Source organism: Myxocyprinus asiaticus, chromosome 34, assembly GCF_019703515.2.
Source record: "Myxocyprinus asiaticus isolate MX2 ecotype Aquarium Trade chromosome 34, UBuf_Myxa_2, whole genome shotgun sequence".
NCBI lineage: Eukaryota > Metazoa > Chordata > Actinopteri > Cypriniformes > Catostomidae > Myxocyprinus > Myxocyprinus asiaticus.
Genome location: NC_059377.1, coordinates 19,285,218 through 19,302,859, shown reverse-complemented (window position 1 = coordinate 19,302,859; position 17,642 = coordinate 19,285,218). Strand labels below are relative to the sequence as shown.

Sequence of the window (17,642 nt, the reverse complement as noted above, 5' to 3'; positions counted from 1 at the left end):
GTGTATGACTTTCTTCTGCAGAACACAAAGAAGATTTTTAGGTAAATATATCTCATCTCTGTTGGTCCATACAATATGTGAATGTTGGCCAGAACTTTGAAGGTCCAAAAAGCATATAAAGTCAGCATAAATGTAATTCATACAGACTCCAGTGGTTAAATCTTTTTAAAATCTTGGTTTGTGTTCAGCAGAAGAAATAAAGTCATACACATCTGGGATGGCATGAGGGCGAGTAAATGATGAGAACATTTTTGGGTGAACTATCCCTTTATTCCCGCAATTGTTAACAACACTCAAAAAAGATTCCTTGCAAAAGTAAGATTTAAACAATTTATTTAAATTAGATTGATTTAAATATGCTTGTAACAAGGTTAAGGATGGGAAAGGAGGCGGCGGGAACCGGCTGAACAGTCAAAATAATATTTAATTTAAACAAAAAGACACAACACAAGCACACACATGGCAGCTGCATGTGGCTCTCACTCTCCCAAACTGCTGCATTCCGCTGCACTTATCCCTCTCCTCGGCTGATTAGCCCAATTGGGGGCCGGGCGTGCGTAGTCCTGGCCCGGCCCCGCCCTCCTTCTCGTCACAATGCTTCATTCACCAAAGTATAAAATTGCTTTGTATACAGTTGCTTTGTCATTTATCAAACTATGTTGCTTAAAATGTGAATTTTGATTACAAAAGTTCAAATGTTCATACTCCTTAAGGTGAATTAAATACTTCACATTTGAATTCATAATATGTATGTTATTTAAAAGATTATTCAATTTAGTCTGATAAGAAATTGTCATATAATTGAAATGCATAAATCTCAAAAATAGATAACATTTTTATTCTTAAAGATTTTGATATATTTTTTCAACATGAAAATAATCTTATATTTTTGACTGAAGAACCAACAATGAAAAATATTTTTACAGCATTTATCAGTATTATCATTATTTATTTCTACATATAGTAATACATTTTACATGGAAAGTTTTACTGAAATAAGTTAATGCATTATGAACTAACATGAACTAAAATGAACAAAGTTATATTTATAAATAAACATTAACCAATGTTAATAAATGCTGTAAAAATTGTTCATTGTTAGTACACGTTAACTATTGTGTGAACTAATGTTCACGTAAACAACCTTATTGTAAAGTATTACCGTTTAAGCTTTATGACAAATTTTCAGTCTGGTCAGGAAAGGAAAATTATTTTGTTGTTGATCTGGAGTTTGCCATTCTACACAATCAATTTTATGGATCTAGAGGATGTTTGATTAACACTGCTGTTAACTTGTTTGCAACCTATCTATCTTCCATGTGTGATTAAGGGGGGAAGGCCTACTCAAGACAACTCTGGATCTATTCCACCAAGCTGAGGTATGGCAGCATTCACTCTCCTGTGTTTCCTCTTTCTCATAGGCTTTTTAATTTAATCTGTTTGAAGTGTCATTAAGAGCAATGAAGTCCCTGGAAAAGACAGATCAATATATTATTAAAAGGACCAGCTATCATTTGTCTGTGATCCAGAGCAGGTTATGTGCTGTGAATGTGTAGGACATGCTGATTAGGCAGTCTTGTCTTTCAATAAGTGTGGCATACTGGTCTCCACCCAACCACACCCCCTTTCCCATAACAACCTCTTATCTGACAGAACAAGCCTACCTGCTTAATGTCAAAGTCAAAAGCTAACACTAACAGCAAAAAAATAAAAATAAAAAATAACAATAAAAAAATAAATAATTGTCAGGTAACGTAAAAAAATGTGCTTCATGTGATAACGTCTAAATGAACTGGTTTTATTGAAGTCAGAAAATGTAATTTAATATGACTAAATCAACCTAAATATATCTGACCACAACACAGAAGTCATTTTTAAGGTTCAGCTCAAGTAGAAACAACTCTTTAGGGTACCCACTGCTCATTAGGGGTATCTAGGGACCAGAATATCAAAGAGACATGGTAGTGGGCTCTATTGGTTTGGGCCAGTAAGCAACCACATAGAAACCACCCAGAACACCCTGCAACATGCCAAAAAAGCACTCAGAATTCCTTTGCAAACGCATAGCAAAACCCTGGCAACCACTCTAGCGTCACGGTAGTGTGTTTTGCAAAGTACCACTCAAATTTTATGCATAAAATGTAAAATAATTATTTCTTTATGCATTTCCAAAGATACATGAGTTCTGAATATCAAGCAGGTGTTAACCAATACATGATTTTAATCATTTTATAAAGCTGTTTATTCAAGTTGTGTGATATTTAATCAGGTACAGTCAGGCCTGATGTTACGGATTGTTTTCCAGGTGCTATCAGACCAGGGTATCCATCTGTGCTCCATCCTGCACACCCTCTCCACACAGGTAACACACCCACCATGCCCACCAGCCCTCATGGTTCAGAGTTTAATTAGATGCTTGTAAATAAAGACTTTAAATGACTGCCATCCATCTCATTGGGACCACAGAGACATGGATAATAGTGTTAGTTAACCCCTGATCTGGCTGGGGCGGGCATGCGCTACACATCCATAATCACAGAGCCTGACACCTGTGGTACAGCGCATGGTTTGATTAATAATCTCAAACATGCATTTCCCCAGCTGTGAGTGCAGACTACAGCCAATATATATTGCTCAACTCTATTTACTGTATGTATCCATCTGTTCAAAGTTAGCAATTACCTTTCAAGGAATAGTTCACCCAAAAGGAAAACAAATTCTCTCATAATTTGCTCACCCTCATGTCATCCCAGATGTGTATGATTTTCTTTCTTCTGCTGAACACAAACGAAGATTTTTAGAAGAATATTTCAGCTCTGTAGGACCATACAATGCAAGTGAATGGTGGCCAGAACTTTGAAGCTCCAAAAAGCACATAAAGGCAGCATAAAAGTAATCCATACGACTCCAGTGGTTAAATCTGTATCTTCAGAAGCAATATGATAGGTGTGGGTGAGAAACAGATCAATATTTAAGTCCTTTTTTATTATAAATCTGCACTTTCACTTTCACATTCTGCTTCTTTTGTTTTTGGCGATTCACATTCCTTGTGCATATTGCCACCTACTGGGCAGGGAGGAGAATTTATAGTAAAAAAGGACTTAAATATTGATCTGTTTCTACTGATGTGTGACAGCACTAGACTGTGTAAACAGCAAACAAAAATCTTTGATCAGCCTATCAGAAGACTGCTCTCTGCCTGTCAATCATTTTGCACGTTGTTGTAATGTAGTGGTTGAAGCAGATCATTCTGGTTTAATGCCATTTTCAAGTTCATAACAGTTGTCAGTTGAGGCCACTATTTTGCTACTGTTGTGTTTGGCAACCCTGAGAAGATGCACTGCATCGACGGTTGCAACGGTATCTTTGGAGGGCATGGTTTTGGAAAGAGGGCGCATGTCTAATGGCACTTTTCCACTGCTCGTTACGGTTTGGCTCGACTCGACTCTGCTCGCTTTACATTTCTGAGCTTGCTTTTCCACTGCAGTTTAGTGCCGCCTCAACGTGGGTGGGATTATAGGCTGATCGTCATAGTTGCGCCGCCTCTACTGCCGTGACATCATCTTAAACGCGACACTTAAACATTACTGACCATAAATAATTACACGACCGCTAGCTGTTAGCTACTAGCTCATTGTGCTGCATAAAGCAGTTGTTGCATGGTGATTTTAGTCACCAAGTGTAACAGTTAAATTGGCCTGGTTGTTTTAGAAGCAAGCTTTCCAGTAGCTGGTCAATTAAATAAAGTGAAGCTTTCAAGCAGAATATAGAGTTAACATAACAAAACGTACCATCCTCCATCGTGGACTCCAACAACGCCGTGGCCGAGTCCAGGGCACTCTCCACACATTGCTCGCCGATCTATTGCCATAGATAGTGTCCATTTGGTCGAACCACTTCCACTTTCTTCTAGTTGAACTACTCCGGCTGTTGTGGTCCTTGATGGTTCTGTAGTCACTTTTAAGTTTTTTTTTTTACTTTTCCCTACACTGTTGGTAGGTCCAGTGGTAGCCGTTTGCGGCCAACAGCTGAGACACTTCCTGAAAGACTTTTTCGTTTCACGTTGTTTTGTTCGTCGCTAACGAGAGGAACGTCTGCACCTCGTTTATTGACCACAGCGTGGTTTTGCGCACTGCCATTTCTTTTTACAATTCGAATGTCGTGTGAACAAATGATATTCCTATCGCTGTTGCTAACTTTAAAACTAACGGGTTGATGTCCCATGTCACAAATCCAGTGACGCTGGTAGAGACGATTCTCTCTGACCAATCAGTGATCTGCAGGGTTTTGACGTCACATTTAGTATCGGCTCGGCTAGCTTGGAACCTCGACCGAGGTGGTACTAAAAAAATTACCAGGTACCAGGTACTATCCACAGTGGAAAACCCCCAAAAAGCGACCAGAGTTGAGTCAAGCTGTACCGTGCAGTGGAAAAGCCCCATAATTCAAAGGCTCTCGTGAAAGTTCATTTACAGCACCTTTCATATCATGTACTGTTTCTGAAAATAGCCCATAGGTTGTGTGTATGATAACATGTTTATGGGTATTTCATACTAAAAAAAATGAAATGAATTATAATAAAAAATACACTTACTTTGCTGTGCAAAAGCAAAACGCAGTAACTACACACTTTGTCAAAACTGAGTTATGGGTATTTTAGACTATGATCTGTCCTGTGACAGACAGGTTTGGCTTAAATATGGTCAGAGAGAAAATGGAGTGTGAAAAAGTAACAACAAAATCCACACTTAAACCAAATAACTTTGAAGCCATTTTTCTTAGTTTCAGTGTTGACGTAGTTCCTGCGTTTTGTCTTTGTAGGGCAAAATAGAATTTCTTTCAAATTCATTCCATCCTAATTCTTCTTCCTTACATTCAAATTATAACTACATCCTTCTTTGCAACTTTAATTGCAACTCAGAATTTGAAATGTAATTTAATAGCATTCTTAATTCAGTTCTGAGTAGCACACAGCCCTGATGGCCACATGTTATGTCTGTGTGTTATAGGTGTTGGATGAAGACAGAATGCTCATCAAATCTGAGACAGAGAAGCTGGCAGCCTCATGTCATCAGCTGCAGGTCTGTGCCAAAACTCCAGTTCAGGGGAAGAGCGCCATCTTTCAGAAGGTAATGGAATACAACAAGAGAACATCAGAAGCCTTTTCTGGTGACTGCAGCATGGCAAAAAAAAATTTAGGACATTTTCATATCTATTTATATATTTGGTAGGTTGTCTTGTAATAAGCGGGATGTGAAAAGAGTCCACAGTGTAGGAGATTAGTTGCTAAATGTAATATGTGCAACATGTACACTGTACAATAAAGTGTTATCATACATATTTGACTGCAGAATGCCAACCAATCAAAATGAAATAATCCATGAAGTCATGTAATAAGTAAATACAGTACATCTTGATTTATTTTAAGAGAACAATGTAGACTTTAATTTATTGTTTTTAAGGTCATTGCCATATGAGATTAGATGATAAATGCAATGCTGTTGACCTAATCAGTTTGTCCTTCCAAGACACTGACCTTCCTCTATTTCCTGACACCATTTAACCTGATAAAATGGCCTGCTGTTGAGGGTCATCCCTCTGTTTTTAAGAAGAAGCAAAGGTCACACTCAAAGGCGGTTTTAAATAGGTTTATAGAGGTTATGTGTTCCGAACTCCGGAAAAACAAACTCAGTCAGGATCTCCCAGCATGTCTCCAGGACCCCTCTCGTGATTTACAAGCAAATTAGTTCACAAAAACCAATTATATGTGAACCAGCCTGTTCCACAAATCATCTGTCAAAAATGTATAGATTGTTGTCTCTTGAAAATGATTGCTTGACTGCAATTAGAGCCCAAACAAACAGCCATGGTTCACTTGTTAAAAAAAAGAAAGTACTGCATTTTGGGTAGTTTGGTCAGCCAACGATCCATTTGTTTTTCTTGTGTTATTTAGGTTGACTCGTCCATACAGAACACCAAAGGCATCCTAACAGTGGTGGTCTACCTACTGCCAATCTGTAATAAGCTCATCAGAAAGGTTGGTAGCAACATGAAGGTCTGGGATTATCCAAGCTTGCTATTTGAATTTTAAAAGACTGGTTTATAAAACATAGATACTCTTTTCGAACAGCAATGCAGTTTCAGAATAAACAAACCAATTCAGACCGAGTCATATATAAGGGATAATGTCGGTCATTATCGCAAAATAATCCTTGACAGGGTGATCAGTGCTTGTATCACCCTATAAAGGTTTATTTTGTGAAAATGACTACATTATCCTGCTTGTTACATGGCTTCTTATCAAATGTACAAATAAATGGACATTTAAGTTTGTTATTTTATTATGTGAGAAGAAACAAGGAGTAATACGGATGAATTAAATGAAATTATGTCGGAAATCGGTTGCCAGGGTTAACGGTCAATTATACAGTTTTGCGGTCATTTTACACAAATATTTGACATCAAAATGACACAGTTGACCAATCAGAAATAAGTATTTCAGAGAGAGGTATAATATATTGTTATATCAAATCTCAGTTGAGTCATATGACTCATCTAATTAAGATTATTAAAAGTTTGCATAGCTGTTTTGAAAAATGTAAAGTATACATAGCTTATATATTTTAACCTCGTGCAACCCTGCATGTACTTTGTATTTTGGCTTCGCTATACGCAACACATAATTTAAATTAATTTAAACTGACTGATCTCAGTTCAGGACACTCTGGGCTGTCAGTAAAGGGTTACAATTTCGACGTACAGAGTTATGTGACAAAACAACATGGTGTGGATCAGAGCGGAGTTTGTCTTTGGGAGAAACGCCAACAAATCTACATCTGGTAAAAAACCTTATTAAGTTTTTACATTGGCACCTGTTTTAGTCAAAAGATTGGAGTCTCTACTTTCATTTTTTAAATTTGAGCGATTTATCACGAAACGGCGCGCTGCTAAACACAATGTACACTACTGTGTAGTTTAGCAAATTTTTCCTTAGAAATGCTATATTTACTGTGCATTTTCACATTGAGAATCAATGGATGCATCCAAAAGTTGAAAAATGTTGCTTTCAGAAGCTTTATATGGAGTTAGAATGAAAATAAGGTGCATTTCAAACTGTTCTGAGACCAGTGCAGACACACAGCATTAACTGGAGGTTAAGTCATTCACTAAATAGGGAGCAAGGGAGCATTCTTTTGAATGCAGCTAAGTGCATTCAATACAAACTCCCTTTCAAAAGTTCCGTTTCAGGCTGCAGATGATGTTTGGACCACTCAACATGTTTGGCAGACATGGGACAATGGTAATGAGTATAGAGATAGACCAATTAATCGGTGCCAATAGATGCTTTTTGGAACTATCGGTTATCGGCAAAAAACTATACAGTGTTCCTCTGAAATTTAAGTTTTTTAAATTGAAGTGAGGGCATGCAAAGAAAAATGCGACTATATTGAAACATCCATTGACAGCACATACATTGTTTCTCCAACTTCATATTGTGAATAATAATAATAAATAGGCTATAAAAAGCTTAATTTGGTAAATATTAAATATAGAGCATTGTAACGGAGAGAAGTCTATGTCATTTCAATTTAAATGTCCCTGGTGTGTTTCAGGGTTGTTTAGTGCTAAAAGTCCCATGTTATGCACTCTATTGTCTTTTTTCTGCTTATTATTGGGATTTTGGTTTAAAAAAAAATAACTAGATCTGGGATTGTATTCATTTTGGACTCTGACCTCTTATGTCTGAACTAAGAAAATATCATTGAAATGCCATTGGCCTTTTCCACCACCTAAGTAATTATGCTCATTTCTGATGTAATGTCTGTAACATCTCAAAAACATGAATATCCAACACTTTTGGAAACATAAACAATTTGATACAAATCTGACTTTCTATAACTTGGTATTATTTAAAATTTAACAACTTAGTCCCGCTGTGCACATATATGGACATACATTTTTTTAGAAAACGATTTGATCTTGAATGTTTTTTTTTTTGCATGTTTATTAGGTGCTACTAGTTACAAATCAAAAAGGGAAATGGAAAATGTACACAGCAGTCACGCTCAGGTCTCAGGAGGTTAAAATAAAGTATTTTATTGCAGTAAAGTTTGCTAAAATTACCCTAATCAACCTTTATGCTATTTGGTCATATATAGTGTGCCAGGGCCATGTTCTGCCATTTTGTCAAGATTGTCATCTGTACCACCAACCTTGAACAAAGTAAAATTAGATGATCATATCCTAAAGCTCATTTGTTTTCCACTTTATTTTCTTCCTTGAATTCCAGTGTAAATCAGAATGCAGCTGCCTGAGTTCTCCTCAGCACTGGAGAGAGAAACAGCTGAGCACTCCCGTCAATGAGGAAACTCTGAACGGCAAAGGCTCCAATGGCTTTGGGGTCAAATCCCTGGAGCAGCACATGGCCAATCTGACGTTCCTGGAGAGCAAATAGCTCTGAAAACCAAAAGCACTCACGCCTGCTCACACACACACACACACTAGTGCACAGCAGTGCACTCTCTCACAGTGTGCCATTCTTTGTGCTTCTGTCCATTTGCTTTGTGGTGTACAGTAGCGTTAGTATTACCAGCCTCATTCCAGTTACCAAAACATAGAAAAAAATATCCATTGCATGTGATCAAGTCATAATGCAACTGTTTCAAGTGTAATGGCTGGTAAATAAGCTACAGTTTTAACTGAATCGCTATTTGACTATGTTTCAATATTGAGGTGTACATGAAGAGAACCTCAGATCTTTTGATGCAAAACACTCTGCACACTGTTTTTAAAAGGGATAGTTCACCTAAAAATAAAAATTTGGTTTGTTCCAAACCCGTATGACTTTCTTCAGTGGAACACAACAGTCACCATTCACCTTCATTGGAAAGAAAAAGTAACTTTCTGCCTAACATCTCTTTCTGTGTTATGTGCAAGTAAGTAAGTAATACAGGTTTGGAACAACATAAGGGTGAGTAAATGATGACAGAATTTTCATTTTTGGGTGAACTATTCCCTTAACATAACTGCCTCATGTACAAGTCGATGCCAAATATATCCACAGTTTTAATCATCTTTCTACACTGGTCTTGCCACAAGGCAGTCTGCCCAAGGCTGTAGGGCAGCATTTCAGTAACTTTGGATATTATTTTGAGAAATCAGGATCTAAATGTTCCAGGTTTTATTCTGCTGGAGAGTTCAGAGCGAGGAATGTTACTTTCCAAAGAGACATTTCTTAAAGTCAGATCCTTTAAGTGTGCTTTTGTAGGAGTGACAGCCTTGTAATATGGACTGCCTTGTAGGTCACTGTGATTTGTATTTTTACAGCAAACCTAACAATGTATGTTGAGCTTTGGTACATTAACCTGAAAGGTTCAAATGAAGACAGTATATAAATCAGTAGGACTGTTGTGTATTGATGAGCAACTTTTTAGCATGGCACATATTACAAGGCTCTTCAGAGTTGGGTTTCTACCAATTCTAGTGAATACTTTGCTAAAATGTTCCTCTGATTTGTACTACAGTCAGTCAATACATAAGCTTTAGAGATGATTGTGCAGCAGTTGTATTAGTGTTGGATCATTGATGACCGTTGAATGATTGTTAAATCACCAAAAAAACAATTTTAAAATTCCCATCTAAATATACATTATTTTTCTTAAAATATGAATGGCTGGGTGAATTATTTATGCAATTTATGAAAATGTATCATTGCTTATGTATGATTTATTTATTACAAAACAGCCTTTAACATAAAGCTTAGAGTGCTTGTATAATAAATTAACATATAATAGCAAACTGAATTGGAATATGCCCAGAAGGGAGCTGTTACATTATTTAGTCGAGTTACTTAAACTATAATAACCTTCAAAACTTGAGTGCTATGAGCAGTTTCATTGCAACCAAAGGGAAAATAAAATAATATGTCTGTGATTTATTCCTATCCATTCCTAAATTAAAAAGGCTGTTAATGAGAGAGTAAACTAAACACAAAACAATACCCTTGACAATGGCTTATTCACACATCTAAAGACTAATGGAAAAGTCCAACAAAAATGCAAGGGTTTTCTCAGCTCTCTTGAAGTGCGATCCAGTGAATTTGTTGTGGATGCAACTCTTCATTTCCTAAAGTCTTCAGATTTCCTCTACTTCTAAAGATTGTTTGTAAATGTTAGAGCCATATAGCTGGATGTCTTTAGCATTTTCACCTTCTCAAAGCAGTTATTCTTGAAAGTGCAAACTGTAGTCAGCAAGGCTCTTGTTGTTGGTTTGTTCTTTTAGAGAGAACCTCCTGATATTGTTCTCCGTTCAGAAGGCCCTCTGTGATGCTCTTACTCTCCTCAAATTTAGGTAATATAACAGCAATGTACCCCTCTGTAGAAGGCTGAGCCAAGAAGACAAAAAACAGTCACATTTGGTTTAGCTTAGTCCACACTTTTTTTTTAAGACAAGAAAAATTTTTTTTTATTGATCACCACCAAAATATATATTTTTTTTTTTTCAATTTTTTAGGAAGTACAACCATAGTGCTTATGAGGAAAACAGATACAGGTGGTTACCTTTTCCAATAACAGATCTGGTCTGTTGAGAATGGCTTCATTTACTTCTAAGAGACGTCCTCTGATACAGCTGTGGAGAAATCACAATTTAGTTCAGAAAACATGGGAGCTGCAAGTGATATTACATCTTCAGTGGAATTGTGTGATTGAAGACTTCATGACTTACCTGAATATGGTGTATTCCTCCTCATCTGTACATGTTATTCTACACAGTGGGGCAAACTCTGTCAGGAACTGACCACCCTACAGAATACATTATACATATTAAAAATGTGAATAAAGGAGTACAACATTAAGATATTAATGACAATCATTCTGTATGTGTATGGTAAGGATCTTTCCAGGCAGAGGTACTCACTCTTTTTGACTTTCCAGACACTTTGTTTTTAAGTCTGCTGCATCCGTCACTGATCTGGTAGTTAATGTTTTTGATTTTTCGTCCATTCTGAAGGATGGGGTGAGACTCTGCAAGTGTGATGACGCAGATCCTGAAGAAGAACACAGATTTAGACTTTCACATAAAACTTTGTTTAGAAACACAGAGGCCCAAATGTTTTTAGACACTTAAGCCACACTTCAAAATATATTGTCATTGCAGTACATTACACAATATAAAATTAAGTGGCATTTATTAAGATCAGCAGTTACAGAAATACTCAAACCAGCCCGTCTGGTACCAACAATCATACCACGGTCCAAATCACTGAGATCACATTTTTTCCCCATTCTGATGGTTGATTTGAACATTAACTGAAGCTCCTGACCCATATCTGCATGATTTTATGCACTGCACTGCTGCCACACGATTGGCTGATTAGATAATCACATGGCTGATTGTTGGTGCCAGACGAGCTGATTTGAGTATTTCTGTAACTGCTGATCTCCTGGGATTTTCACACACAACAGTCTCTAGAATTTATTCCGAATGGTGCCAAAAACAAAAAACATCCAGTGAGTGGCAGTTCTGTGGATGGAAATTGTTGATTAGATAAGTCAGTGGAGAATGGCCAGACTGGTTCGAACTGACAGTCTACGGTAACTCAGATAACCGCTCTGTACAATTGTGGTGAGAAGAATAACATCTCTGAATGCTATTCTAAGATGCGGGTTGGTGCTGTTTTGGTGGCACGAGGGGGACCTACACAATATTAGGCAGGTGGTTTTAATGTTGTGGCTGATTGGTGTATATTGTTCAAAATTAGCACAAAAAAGAATGCTAGTGGAACATATCCATTGTTAATGTGATGAACTTGACCTGTGGTTACTCTGTTATAACTTGAAGGGAAATTATTTAATACCTCTAAAAATTACATTTAGATCAGTTGTTTACATTGATAACAAAATTGGTAAGTGACATGGTTTTGGAAAATGGGTTTGAAAAACACTTTTAGAAACCACTTTACAACAAGGAACAAACTTGCAAATGTTCTTCTACCTGTTGGAGTGCTGTAGGATGCAGTGATCCTCACATGACTTTCCCTTTAGATCTACAACACAAATTACACCATCATGTTCACTGTGAGAAATCAACAGCTTTATAATTAATCACATATGGTGACAACAGGAAAATATCTCATGCTTTGAAATGATCAGAGAATCTGAAAACACATACTTGACTACAATATAGTGTCCTTAACATTCTTAAAGGGATACTTCACCCAAAAAAAAAAAATCTCTCATCATTTACTCACCCTCATGCCATCCCAGATGTGTATAACTTTCTTTCTTCAGCAGAAAACAAAGATTTTTAGTATTTAGTTTAATATTTTCATTTCTGTATGTCCATACAATGCAAGTGAATGGTGGCCAGAATTTGAAGGTCCAAAAAGCATATAAAGGCAGTATAAAAGTAATCCATATGACTCCAGTGGTTTAATCCATGTCTTAACATTAGTCATTAATCTTACATTTCTTACTAAATCTTTGTTTAAAAACTAACCCTTAACACTTACTTAGTTTAATAATTTTAAACTATGACTTGCACTATACATAAGTAATATTGGCATTATATTCATGATGTTAGCCAGAGGGGAACTGGCCCCCACAGTGAGCCTGTTTTCTCCCAAGGTTATTTTTCTCCATTAACAAACATCTTATGGAGTTTTGTGTTCCTTGCCACAGTCGCCTTCTGCTTGCTCACTGGGGTTCTAAATACAATTATTATTTAATTACTTATTTTTAAACAATACACAAACGTATTTTATCAAACTACACAATGATGACTCTAAGACATTATAGATATTACACTTTCATCTTCTGTTAATGCCTAATCTTCTGTAAAGCTGCTTTGAAACGATGTGTGTTGTGAAAGGCGCTATACAAATAAAAATGACTTGACTTCTAGGAAGAATTTATGGTTAAAAAGGACTTAATATTTGTTTCTCACCCACACTCATATTGCTTCAGAAGACATGGATTTAACTACTGGAGTTGTATGGATTACTTTTATGCTGCCTTTATGTGCTTTTTGGACATTCAAAGTTCTGGTCACCATTCACTTGCATCGTATGGACCTACAGAACTGAAATATTCTAAAAATCTTTGTTTGTTTTCTGCTGAAAAAAGAAAGTCATAAACATCTGGGATGGCATGAGGGTGAATAAAGCATGAGATAATTTTCATTCTTGGGTGGACTATCCCTTTAAAATCAAAATGTTACATGCAGAGAATCAATATCAATATGTTGTAATGATCAGCTCCAATTACCTGTTTTATACCAGCGGGTGAAATACCGATCAATAACTGATGGGGTTTTCTTTTCGATGTCCTCCATGACAATATCCAGCGCCTGTATAGCGTTTATGCCAAAGGGATCACTTTTATTAAGAGCGGGAGGGACACACCAACTAATCAGAAACAAACACTGATGCTGTAAGTCGGACGGCAAATAAAGATACACAAGAAATTGTCTGTTCTGAATCCACATCCGGTTAAATAAGCTGTTTGCGTCTGTCAAGGTTTTTGCGTTTTTGTGAGGTGCAGTTTTTATTTAAATGATAATTAATGCATGTCTAACGTAATTTAATCAATTTCAACGTTTCATACTCGCTAGTTTAGGAAAACATACACAACCATTTCTCTCCCCGGAACTACTGCAGCACCAAACATGTTTCCGGTTCTTTTTAACTGTAACACTCTGCAGCACTGAAGATGGCAGCGCCTGTGATGGACACATGTAATGTTTCTTGTTGTGCCTATCGCACACCTGATGTTGTGTCATGGGGCAGAGGAGGTCTCTTCGCATTTGGGGCATGTAATTCAGTTGTGCTGTATAATCCACAGGTACTGACTGTGCAGTTATTCTCAAATTGAAAATGATGCAACTGTCGTTGTTGCTTAATGGCATTTTGTTAAATTTATAGATGAATAGTCCAGTGACGTGCAAGCTATAAACTCATACATACATTTCATAATATGCACTCCGATGGAGTAGTTTCATAATAAATACTTGGAACTGTCAATTTGATCTAATGATATTTTATTGCTGTGAAATTTGTTTCATTCTTGTTTTATGTATTTATTGTCATCAGAAAATTAAGATTACGCAGGTCCTAAACAAACATACTGGAAGGGTGAACGCTGTCCAGTGGGTTCATAAACATGACTGCGGTAAGTCGATTACTTTGGCCAGCACTTAAACGTCAAATAGAGTGTTTAGTGTTTACTGACGTGATGGTCTGTGTCTTCCTTCTGAACCGAATTTTAATTGAACTAAAAAAATAAAAATAAAAACTACCTGAAAATATGAAATGTAGACTTCCTCATCTATTTTTAAATGTACCTCATACACGTACATTTTAAAATCGGTAGAAACTTGACGTTTCTATTTCTGCAGGTCCTGAAACACAACTGGTGTCTGGTGGGTCAGATAATAATATTATTGTTTGGCAGAAGCATGATGGACAGGTATGTGTCTACAAACAATGAATATACAACATATTGCCAAAGTCGTGTGTATTTGTGCAATAAAACAATTCAATTACTTAAAGCTGAAGTATGTAACTTTTTCTGTGATAAAATAGTTTTTCCCAGCTTAATATGTGAAGACAACTACAAGTAAGCCATCAATAGGTAAATTTTCTTGAGAACTGTAAACACTGTGATTGTGTTGCGCTTTGAAAATTGCAATTTTTGTTTTGAGCGACCTGCTTAGACCCGCCCCAACAGTGTTACTCAACCAATGGCGTGAGTTGGGGCGGGGATATCTCTTTGTTTGACCAACGCAGTTTATTTCAATATCAGCTGAAATGATTTTAAAGCTGTTTGTCCGTCTTTTGCCGCAGTTCACTGTATATGCAGTGTGTTCGGGACACTCCGGGCCGGTGTGTGCCATGGACGCTGTGTCTCTGCCCTCCTCTCAATTACTGCTGGCCTCAGCATCATCTGACTCGACTGTTAAACTCTGGACCTGCACCTCTAATACAGGTAACATGAAAAGAGTTTTCATCTCATTTCAAAAATCATTTTAGCAGCATTCACTTACTGTAGAATCCTGTATTAATTGCACGTTTTTTGAGTAGCAAAAACTTTCCAGCTGTGCGAGCCTGACATCTGCTGGTTGGATCTTGTAAATAATATTAAGTGCCACAAATATACAGTATTAGAATGCCTTGTCTCTTAGTAACACTAAGGCTACAATGTTTATTTAAAAATATAGACAATGGGGTACAAAAATACAAGACCACATTGAAGATCTGTGGTTCAACATCTAAGTAACCTGGAGATAAATACATTTTTAGGAACTTTTAGGAATGTTTTGAAACATTTCAAAGAAAGAAATGTCTTGTTGTAAAATGAATAAGTATTTTAGATTATATTTAAATATATGATACTTGCACTTTTATAGGTCTTTAATCAAATGCAGGCAAATTTGTGACATTGACCATGTTAACACCGTTGTACAAAAGGTCAGGTTTACTTGCTTCCACTGAAACATACAAGATGCTCTTTAGAACATTGTCAAATCATACGGGAATAACACAAACTTGTGGAGTTCATGCCAGAGTGATTGTTGCTGTCAAATACCTATCGTCAAATTTATTAAGTTTTTCAATTAAAATTTTCTTTCAAATTGTTATGCTGATAATATAATTTGTAATAATAATAATATTAAATGAGAAGAATGCAGAATAGAAGCATTGTCACTAGTGTTCTCAAGACTTTTGGACAGTGTATATGCATTTTTTAATCACAAAAGAAAGTTAGACTCAAGTCCAATTCTTGCATATTTCCAAAAAGATAAATTAAAGGAATATTCTGGTTTAATAAAAGTTGATTACCACAAAAATTTATTTCGAAATTGTCTGTCTTTTTCTTTAAAAAAGCAAAAAGCGAAGTTACAGTGAGGCACTTACAGTGGAAGTGAATGGGGCCAATTTTTGGAGGGTTTAAAGGCAGAAATGTGAAGCTTATAATTTTATAAAAGCACTTACATTAATTCTTCTGTTAAAACTCATGAATTATTTGAGCTGTAAAGTTGTTTAAATCAATTTTTACAGTCGTTTTGAGGGTTTTAGGGTTTATTGACATTACATCGAAGTTGTAAAACTGGTTATAACTTGACACAGAAAAGTTTTGTAAGTGATTTTATCACACTAAAATCATATTTACACGCATATTGTTTATGTCTTGAAGCTATTCTTTTAAAACAGTGAGTATTTTAATGTTTATGGATTGGCCTCATTCACTTCCATTGTAAGTGCCTCACTGGAACCCAGACTTGCCCTTCCTTTTAAACAATAAGAGGGGCAAGTCAAAATGTATTTCTGTGGTATTCAGTATTATGCCACAAATGCTGTCGATTGAGCTTAACTTGAAATATTCCTTTAATAACTCAGAATATTATAATGACCAGCATTATTTGCTTTCACTACTTTCTGTTGTACATGTACATACTTCAAATTGAGAGTGATATTGACTGACAGTTCAGAAAGTGTGTTATAAACTGTAAATAGAATGGGCAAATGTTGTGTAAGACTGTATTTTATTAAAACCATCTTATAAAATGCTTTCCTCAGGTCATCAGATTATGGTGAATTGCATCATTTCTCAACCATTCAAATGACAATGATCTAATGAGATCTGCCAAGTCCCAGAAACAAGCCTTGTTTTGTGCCAGAAATGTTTTAGTCACATTACTTTGTAATTTAGGTCAGCAGATAATGTCAGGTTTTTCTGGATTATTGCTCTAATATAGTTAGATTGTTTGGATTGGTAATAACCTACTTTAATAATTGCGTTATTATTCTTAGCTGAATGCCTCCAGACCATTTCATTTGGGAGCGGGTTTGTGATGGATGTCTCTTGGCGCTGTTGCCAGGCAGCAGAGGTAAGCTGTGCCCGCTGCTCCATGTTCATTTGCTTTTTTGTCCATCCTTATCACATGTTAAAATCTCATCCTGGGCTTTAAATATGTCCTGGGGTGTCCATATCTTGCCATTTACGTTTTATTCCCTACTGAAGCAGTATTTTGCTTTTAGACTGTTTATAGTAACTTGTCAGGCTCAAAATGTGTCCTTGTGGAGTGCATAAGGAAAATAATTACATCTACTTGCAGTTTCAGTACTTGCCTGTGGGGGAGATGACAGCAAGGTTCACCTGTACGTGCAGATCGGTGGACAGGTAAGATTGTTAAATTATATTTATCTACTAAAGATTAAAATGTAATGGTTTGGATGTGAAGCATGTGTGTGGATGTCACATGTCGATGTGTTTAGTTTCAGAGGGTTCTGACACTGGCAGGTCATGAGGATTGGGTGCGAGGTGTGGAATGGGCCATAAAAGGTAGGAATTTTTGCAGTTACTCCCCAAAAAGCTTATTCTTGATTATGTTTTATCTCTATATTATGATGGAATACAATGGTAGAGATATTAATGTGTGTTTAAGGGTTATTATTTCACCCTGAGATCAAAAGTGGAAAAAATGATATATTTTACATGAACAAAATGAAGCCTATTTTTAGGAGCATTAAGATTTTTTGCATTGTGACATTATTTTCATGATAAAAACACACCTCTCTCCCCCAATTTTCATATTCCCAAAATCCCCATAATGCAAAGTAATAGTCATTTTTTTTTAAATCG

General features: G+C 36.4%; 2 protein-coding genes and 1 pseudogene across 3 annotated transcripts in view; 2 read left to right on the top strand and 1 right to left on the bottom strand.

The window, feature by feature from the left end:
* The window catches only part of ctnnal1 (catenin (cadherin-associated protein), alpha-like 1), a 124,231-nt gene extending 115,776 nt beyond the window's left edge, over positions 1–8,455 (top strand). For both annotated transcript variants that reach the window (XM_051671550.1, XM_051671549.1), the window contains exons 15-19: positions 1,331–1,379; positions 2,306–2,362; positions 5,010–5,129; positions 5,954–6,037; positions 8,291–8,455. In XM_051671550.1, the coding sequence (XP_051527510.1) occupies positions 1,331–1,379; positions 2,306–2,362; positions 5,010–5,129; positions 5,954–6,037; positions 8,291–8,455 (475 nt within the window). The remainder of the gene's footprint in view (positions 1–1,330; positions 1,380–2,305; positions 2,363–5,009; positions 5,130–5,953; positions 6,038–8,290) is intronic.
* A 15-nt stretch (positions 8,456–8,470) lies between these two features.
* Positions 8,471–13,429, bottom strand: abitram (actin binding transcription modulator). The gene is made up of 6 exons (XM_051671570.1): positions 13,266–13,429; positions 11,995–12,046; positions 10,918–11,047; positions 10,726–10,802; positions 10,560–10,629; positions 8,471–10,384 (listed from the first exon to the last, which is right to left on the bottom strand). The coding sequence occupies exons 1-6, from the start codon at positions 13,330–13,332 to the stop codon at positions 10,247–10,249; spliced, it is 534 nt and encodes a 177-aa protein (XP_051527530.1). The 5' UTR covers positions 13,333–13,429; the 3' UTR covers positions 8,471–10,246.
* Positions 13,430–13,699: 270 nt separating this feature from the next.
* Positions 13,700–17,642, top strand: part of LOC127425503 (elongator complex protein 2-like) — a 44,151-nt pseudogene continuing 40,208 nt past the window's right edge.

What these genes read in the sequence shown, in the direction of transcription:
- abitram (XM_051671570.1), bottom strand. Translation starts at nt 13,332, where the DNA reads ATGGAGGACATCGAAAAGAAAACCCCATCAGTTATTGATCGGTATTTC. An exon ending in ATCCTACAGCACTCCAACAG is followed by an intron (nt 11,048 to 11,994) that starts GTAGAAGAACAT and finishes GTTCTTCTTCAG; the next exon opens with GATCTGCGTCATCACACTTG. An exon ending in CAGATCTGTTATTGGAAAAG is followed by an intron (nt 10,385 to 10,559) that starts GTAACCACCTGT and finishes TTCTTGGCTCAG; the next exon opens with CCTTCTACAGAGGGGTACAT.